Source organism: Pundamilia nyererei, unplaced genomic scaffold (assembly GCF_000239375.1).
Source record: "Pundamilia nyererei isolate P.nyererei 1_Seehausen unplaced genomic scaffold, PunNye1.0 scaffold00004, whole genome shotgun sequence".
NCBI classification, from domain to species: Eukaryota; Metazoa; Chordata; class Actinopteri; order Cichliformes; family Cichlidae; genus Pundamilia; species Pundamilia nyererei.
Window position 1 is genome coordinate 120,022 of NW_005187405.1, and position 8,222 is coordinate 128,243.

Sequence of the window (8,222 nt, forward strand, 5' to 3'; positions counted from 1 at the left end):
AAAAGAAAAGAAAAAAAGAAACTAGTTTGTGTTATTGTTTGGAATTTCACTGAGTAAAAACATAGAAAAGGGTGCTGGCAGCGTTTGTCCTGTGATATTTCTGGAGCTTTGTCTTTTAATTGTTTATCTTTTACTGAACTGATGTAGTAATCAAAGCATGTGCGTCTCTGTCAGTAAGAAGAATATGTACCTTCAAATGTACATACATATCTCAGCATTTCATTTAGCCATTGCATTATTGGTCTTCATAGGAACTGATTCCCTCCGTCACTAATTTTTTTTAAAACAAATATAAACTGACAACAAAGACTAAGTAAGAGCCAGAGATGAGGTTTGATATATACTCTACATTTCCCACATGTCTACAATATTCAGTTATGAATTTTAAATGCTGGGATGACTCATTGCTCGAATCATGTTTCTTAAAAATAATGAAAACAAATGCTGCATTGTGTGCTATATAATAAACATTTTATTTTTGTGTTTGTAATAAAATCTGTAGTTACAGACATTTGCTTACATATTACTAATATTCCTGAGTGTTTTAGCTTGAGGCCTGGTGTCTGCATTTAAAGAGCTACACATTACAGAACAGAAGCTTTCAAAAAAAACAGTACCTTGACATGCTTTCACATAATAACAGGGCAAAGTACCAAATGCGAAACGGGAAATGCATCACAGAAGCAGTTCACTGCAGCAGTCGTATTGTTGACAGTAAAATGCCTTAATGGGCAGTCAGAGAAAGCAGCTAGCAGAAACGTGTGACTGTAAGGCACTAATGATTCAACTGGTTAGTCTGATTGAACTATGACACACAAGGTAAAAAGATTATCAAAGTTTAATGATCCTGCTGAGAAAAACGGATCAATGCAGCACCAAATGCAAAAGAATTCAGCCAAGAAAAATAAAAAAATATATATAAATAAGAATGCAAGTGCTGAGAACTGATTTTAACAAGCTTTTTTGACATGTTAAGTAGAAATACGTGAATAAAAGTAAGAAAATATATCAATTACAGCATCATGTGCATGTGCAAAACAACAACATTAAACCAGAAATGAAAAGGGAAAACTGTACAATACAATAAAAACATTTGCTTAAATGACTGACGAGCTATGCTTATTGCAATAAGTACCACAACCTATGACACAACAAAACAACAATTCCTGGTGTTACTGACAGTCAGTAAAGCTTACTGCATTAAGAAAAATGTAAATATATTCGTACTCTGCCAGCAGATGGCAATCTTAAAATATATATATTATCTTATTTACAGGCAAGCCTTGGCAAACAAACAAATAACAGCGTAAGACTGCAAAAGACCACATTAACGGGCGAAGTCATATCTACAGCTGAAGCACAAGTGTAACAGTGATTCTCAATGCGTACGAAAAGGAGAGCTGTCCTTCAATTCAGACACTGTGTTGAGTGATTTGCCAAAAAAGAAATTTTAAATTCACATTAAAAAAAAAAAAAAAGTACATTCTGTCGTTAAACATTCACAAAGAACTTACATAAAGTATGTGCATCACGTACAAATACGTAAAGGGCAACACAAATTCCTGGTTGTGTTTAGAAAAAAAATAGAATTTTTGACGGCATGCCGGCTGGTGAAAGAAAAAAGTTGGGGGGTTTTTTTGGGGGGGGGAGATGAAGGTCTGCAGCACGCTCAGCAGGAGTTCGCCAGGCCTGTAAGGATGTTGCCAGGAGACCTGCGATACTGAGCCTTGGTGTTAGTGACGGCCCCGTGCTTCTGTCGCAGGTGAAGCCTCAGCTGACTCTTGTGTCTGAAGTGGAGGTCACATTTTTCACACTAAAGTAAAGGAGAAATAAAAGCATTATTTAGAATCCCTGTTTATAAATGGACAGCTCAGATCAGCTAGCTCTTTCGAGGATTACCAGTCAGGAATTATAACTATTGACAGGCATATGGATCACCGGCATGATGGGATTACTCTGTTTTTAGCCAGCAGACACGTTGGATAAAGAGGGGAGGGTGATTAGGAAGCTTACATGATAAGGCTTCTCTCCAGTATGAATGCGCATGTGGCTCTTGAGTGTCTGAAGGTGACGGAAGTGCGTTCCGCAGATCTCACAAGGGTACGGTTTCTCCCCCGTGTGAATTAACACATGTGCACGAAGGTGGGCCACCTGCGGGAGAAAATGACTAATGTTAATAATGAGGCTACACTTGAAATTTTTCCTAAAGATGAGAAGGTGTTTTTTTTGGGGGGGGGGGTTCTTCTCCTCACCTGGACGAATCGGGACCCACACGTTTCGCACTTGTATGGCTTTTCTCCAGAGTGGATACGAGTATGAGTCTTGAGATTGGCTGGCCGGTTAAACTGAGCTCCGCAGATGTTGCAGTGGTATGGCTTTGCACCTGGAGGTTAAGGAAAGCAGGTGAATACAACAACTCCCTTCCTTGAGTTCTGAAAATGAAGCAGAGCCTGCAGTGACTCTTACCTGTGTGAACAGTCTTATGGCTGGCCAGGTTGCCCTTGTAGCGGAAGGCAGCCTGGCAGCAGTCACACTTGTATGGCTTGTCGCTGTGGACCTGGGCCATGTGCTCTTTGAGAGAATCTTCGTCTGAGAACTTTGAGTCGCACCCGTTGCAGATGTAACTGTTGTTTTCTGCAAAAAGAAGTAGAAATAAATGAAAATGTGACTAACAATGACACAAAATCAGATCAAAAGGCTTCTTAGAGCTTAAAGACAAGCTAACAGTTTAATATTTGTGCGTTCCTCTTACCACAGCTGGAGGTGGAATAATCCGAGTGTAGCTTGGTGGAGTCATCTTTGCTGTATGAGTCAGGAGACAGGTGGCCTGCTTCCATACACTGAGGGCTGTCGCAGCCACATGTGGAGCATCTGTTGTTGCTGCAATGAGGAAGACGAGCAACATTAGTATGAAGTTACTTTAAGCTCCTTAACGTCATAAAGCGCTGATTTCACATTAGATCTGTCTGTGAGCTGCACTTTTACCTGACACTGCTGCAGCTTGTGCTGTCCACACTCTGAGACCTGGGACTTTCTTCTTGATGGTCACCAGCTCCTTCTTCTGCCTGGGCATCGCTGTGTCCTCCTGCCTCACTGCTCTTGCCAGGGCTTGGTGTAGGGGACATGGCGCCAGTAGCATTAGCGTTGTTTCCTTGAGCCTCCTTTTCATTCCCATCTGAAGTCTGGTTCATAACGATGAACTTGTACTTCTTCCAGTTGCGGGCCTTCATATCTTTGGGGCAGTCTGATTGCCACTTGAGGCTCATGCTTGCATTTCTGCTGCTGCTCGACTCAGTGGGTGAGTTTGGCTGGCAGTCAGATCTAAGGGGGCTCTGGGGGCTGCAAATGACACCTTTGCTAAACCCTGGGGACGTTCTTACACAGTTGGTTTGTGGGTGCTGAATGCTGTCTTCCTCCATTGGAGGAACAGGTCCTTGAAAGCTGCTGTGAGATACTGCCGGGCGGATGATACTGGGGAGGTAACCGACATGGGATGGGACTGAGTGGGAGATAATGGCATTGGACTCATTGTGAGCCATGTTGGTGGTGGGTACTAGTGAGCATCTAATGTTCGGAGAACCTTCTAATTTCTCAGCAGCAATACAGACGTCACCATAGACGTGATAGGAGCCAGACGTGTTGATACCCCTGAAAACACTGGGCATGTAGCCTCTGGACTCGTGAGGAAGGGGCATGTTTGGTGTACAGTTGTTTACATAGTCGGGCCTTAAAGCAGAGATTTCTTCAGCCAGATGTAATGAGTTCCTCTGTATCTCTTCACTCTGCACGCTCCTGTAAAAACACATTCATCTCTAAGTCAGATCTCTTTAGTTTTTCCCCCCAAGACAAGGCATTTTCTTTTATTTATTTTTTAGGTTTTTACCTGGACTTAATGAATCTGTGGCAAGTGTTGGCCACGTGTTCCATCTGGAGATAGATGGCTGTATTCAGGGTGGTCACGACCACAGTGTCGTTAAGGTTCAGACAGGATGTGTACATGAAATCTAGAAGGATGGAGAAAGCCTTGGGGTCTACTTTGGGGTCTAAGCTGATGGCACTGAGGTTTGCATTCTCAGGATCCATGAACACGGAATAAAAGAAGCCACTGTAAAACAGAAAGAGAGATAGTTTGGTATGAGCTACAAAACCAAATTTCCCAATTCCAACTTATTCACTATAAATAATGACATAGTAGTTACATATATAGTCTTGTGTTGGTGAACTCGAGTCAGATCTTTTGACAGTGTATACCTGCAAGCCACCAGGATGGCCTTGTGAGCTCGGAAAAGCTGTCCGTCCACCTGTATGGACACATCGGTGAGGATGTTCCTGCTGCGCAGGCGGTTGAAGTTGAGCAGGACGTCGCCTGCATGGCGTGTGAACTGAAAGCAGTCGTCTGCAGTCGTGGCCATGCTGTCATAACCTGTGCAAAAGTTGTAAAGGGTGTGATCAATATGGAAAACTCTACAACTGACCCACTGTGGGCTGAATGTAGGAAGAAAAAACAAACAAACAAGGTGAAAATAAAGTTACACGATTTTATTGGTATGAACATTTCAATTATTCCACAAATAAAAACCTGGAGTGACAGAAATTTTTAATTGGTTCAAAACATGCTGCTGCTGTTCAGTATGAGCCACGTAGCTTCAAAACAAACTTCAAACCAAAACAGTAACAACGTTAGGACAAAAGGAGGCGCCATTGCAAAGAGAAACGCAAATAAGGGAGGCTCACTAAACCTTTACAGCCCTGCTCTGACAATAATTGAGCCTATATGACGGTGATATTACAGAGTACAACCTCTAATCAGCATTTCAACATATTATGGAAAACAGCCGCACTGCCACTCAATGTCTACACAAGCTTCTGCCAAGTGGCAGCAAATCTTGACCGCGGGAAATAAAGCGCAAACATAAAACAGTAAAACCGGTGACTTAGTGTGTCCGTGTCGCAAGTGTTTAACTCGTCTCGTCTTTCCGCTGCAGCGGCACAGCGTGTGGACAAACACAGCAAACTATCTGCTGGCAGCCCACAGTCCGTGAGCGCGTTTGACGTTGAGCACATTCCGTCCCGGCTGCTCAGATTAGGTTGCCAGCGCGCACAGAGAGGTTTCCTGTTCCCCGATTTAACTGCAATTCATCTCCTTTAACCCATTAACATTCACTCCCCCTCACCCCACCCAAACAGTTGTTTCTAAACCTTCGCAGTTTCAGACTAAACCGAGGCGGCATGATTTCGTAGGATGTGATTTCAAGGAGTGGCGGCTGAGTAATCTCGCTGCTGTGCGTTAAAGCCGAGCAGGTCAGCGCGAGCCCTGTCAAGTATGGAAATACTACTCAGCTGTCATGTCCGAAGGGCTGTCGCGAAGTTTCGTAATATGTTTTCATGGTGTTTAAACACCGATTGCGGAGTTAGAACTGATGGTTTACGAATCAAAGATCAAAAAAAGTAGTCGGCTCAGTTTGAAGGGCACAATTAAACAAGTGAAAATAGTATCGACAAAAGAAATACGCAGAGGAAATCTAGATGTTGACTGAACTAGTCCGACCGGTCCTGTTGCGCCACTGTTTCCCGGTTGATATGTAACCTCGATCATGTGAAAGGGTGGTATCAACTAAACAGCTTTTTTAAAATAATAATAAATAATAACACAATAAGACAAACAGGCCTCGTGAGCTGGAATAAACACATAAAAGGAAAGTTTAAGACCGTCTTTACTAACTATCCCATCTGAACAGCTACCACGGCTCACATCGTTTACTTCACTCCTGGCTAACGGAGCCATAAAACCTTCGCAATAATGAAAATAAGTGGCACAGAAATTAAAGGAGAAAGAAAGACATAGAGGCGAGGAAGCCACACGAGCATCTGCTACTTCTCTACACTTCTGAGGGTAATGCTGAGAAAATAGGAAGGGAAAAAAAGTCACCTTGTAAAAGTTTCCTCGAAACTCTGTGCATCACTAGTTCTGAGAATCCAGTTCTGAGAATCCAGTTCTAAGAAACAGAGCGGCTCAATTCTCGGAATTTCAACACAGGGCCGTACCATCCTCCGAGCAGCGGAGGAGCTGCTCTCCGCCGCCGGCGGCCTTTCAGCCGTGGGCCCGCAGCACTGCGGGGAGTAACCGACATTTGATCAATAAACGCCGGGATTAAAACACAGCTGTGGGGTTATTAAAGCCCGTGTCAAAAATCGCAATTTTTAATGTGTTTTTTTATTTCCCGTCTGACTTCGCATCCCCCGCGAAGTGGATCAGTCCAAGTACAAGGTCAGCTGACCGAGTTATAAATACCGAGGGGAACATGAGCGCCTGCTGTAGCTCTAAAACCCTCCCATACGCCTAAGAAGAGTTTAGATGTCATCTTACACCCAAATAATTCAAACGCTAATAGCGGCTTACTTGTTTTGTTGTTGTTTTTAACACGTGGGTTTCATTTCACACTCGGCTTGCCCTAAAAATGCCTTTCCACCGCTGGTTAAACTCGATTAAGATCACTTCAAACTGAAGCATTTTCTTTTGATCTTAGTAGAAAAGTTCTACTGATTATTTGTTCATGTGTTAGAGATCATAACCAAAACGCGATCTCACATCACACACACATTTTGTGTGAAGAATCGCACAAACACTGCCTACTATAAAGGCCTACTTTAGTGTCACACGGGCTGTCTAAAGCGATGCATGTGCATGTGTACAGCCCTCAACTCTCCACAAGGCTGAGATACACTCGTCTGTGTTCCAACCACTTCCTGTCTCACCATCAGCAGCTGCATTTTAATCTGGTTTACACTCAGAACACCCCGGGGACTAATCGATGAGTCAACAGATCTTGAACTAATTGATAATTATTGTGCAACAAAGTTCCTGAATAGGTCCTGAACTGTTTTGAAAGTCTGAAGATATTAACTTCACGGTATGAAAATTATGAACAGACTGCGGTAAAGTTTATGGCATGTTCCTAGATGCACATGCACTTCACTAATGGCTCACCCCCGATTAACTCAGCGCAATCTGCAACTCATTATCTGCTTCCTTGTACCAGATATTTGTTATTGTTTTTGTCCTCCTTTAGGTGCGGAGATAGTTTACTTATTAGTGAGAGCTCGGGATTATATGTACACAATAATCTGCTTTCTAACCTGTTCACACCAACAAATATCGCATTTCTCCCCGAGCATTAAACTTCATCTGGGATGTAGGGAGAAGGATATTATATAAATAACATAGTGCATGAAGTTTGAGTTGTACTCATTCCTTCTTGAATGAAAACACCATCAACCCTACACAGGTCACAAGTCTGTCACACGATTACAACATAGAGCCAGACAGCCATTCACAATTACTGTCAGTTCAAAATCATCAATTAATCTAACATTCATGTGGGAGGAAGTACAGAGAGAACCCGCACAGGTTCTCTCTCTTGCAACAACAGGATATACATGCAAACTCTGTGCAGAGTTTGCATGTATATCATCAGGGGGTCCTTTTGTCCCTCTGTGGGGGGAAACTCCCACTAGGTTTATATCTGGGACTCTCCACCATTTGACCTTAGAACTGAAGAAGCTTCTCGGATGAGAGGTGAAACGTCTTCAAGCAACTTAAAGAAGTCCAGACGCTTTTCTTTGCAAGCTCCTTTGACTACGATGACCTGGATGACTGAGAACCTTCACAGACACACAGAGAGGGAAGGTTAGCTGGTGGATTCAAACAAAGGACCGTCTTACTATTAGGAAATAGTGCTTCCCAGAATGGCCATAATCCACTTTTATTATCCACACCTTCAGTCACTTTTACCGTACGTCCAGTGTCAGCACTGCTCTGTTTGCATAGGTATTAAAACACTTCAGCTTGATAAACTAGCTGCCAGCAAATCCAAAGTAAATGGTGCAGAAAACATCATCAAAGCCACAATTTACATGTAGTACATTTTAACTGATTGTTTATTTTCTTTTAATGTCACATATGACCAATCTTATATTGTTAAATGAAAAATGCTTCTAAAACACAACTAACAATGCAAAACAGAAACAATAAATTTTCAGACTGATTTTTTTTTTCAGTCTCTCCTCTGCAGTTTAGTGTTTCTAAATTAAAGCTCATCAGGTGGCTATGGCAACAAAGTGCTCTATTTCTAGTTGTTTTCACTGTCGATGTTTTTCCCCCAGTGGTTATCTTTAGGTGCAAGTTTCTGTGGGTTGTTCGTCTTCACATCCTTTGAATGAAG

At 42.5% G+C, this 8,222-nt stretch overlaps 1 protein-coding gene across 1 annotated transcript; it reads right to left on the minus strand.

Annotated features, from left to right (window-relative positions):
* Positions 1-458: 458 nt before the first annotated feature.
* bcl6ab (BCL6A transcription repressor b) lies at positions 459-5,984 on the minus strand. The gene is made up of 9 exons (XM_005720965.1): positions 5,930-5,984; positions 4,252-4,423; positions 3,884-4,105; positions 2,986-3,792; positions 2,753-2,880; positions 2,467-2,634; positions 2,253-2,383; positions 2,014-2,151; positions 459-1,813 (listed from the first exon to the last, which is right to left on the minus strand). The coding sequence occupies exons 1-9, from the start codon at positions 5,958-5,960 to the stop codon at positions 1,670-1,672; spliced, it is 1,941 nt and encodes a 646-aa protein (XP_005721022.1). The 5' UTR covers positions 5,961-5,984; the 3' UTR covers positions 459-1,669.
* Positions 5,985-8,222: the final 2,238 nt, after the last annotated feature.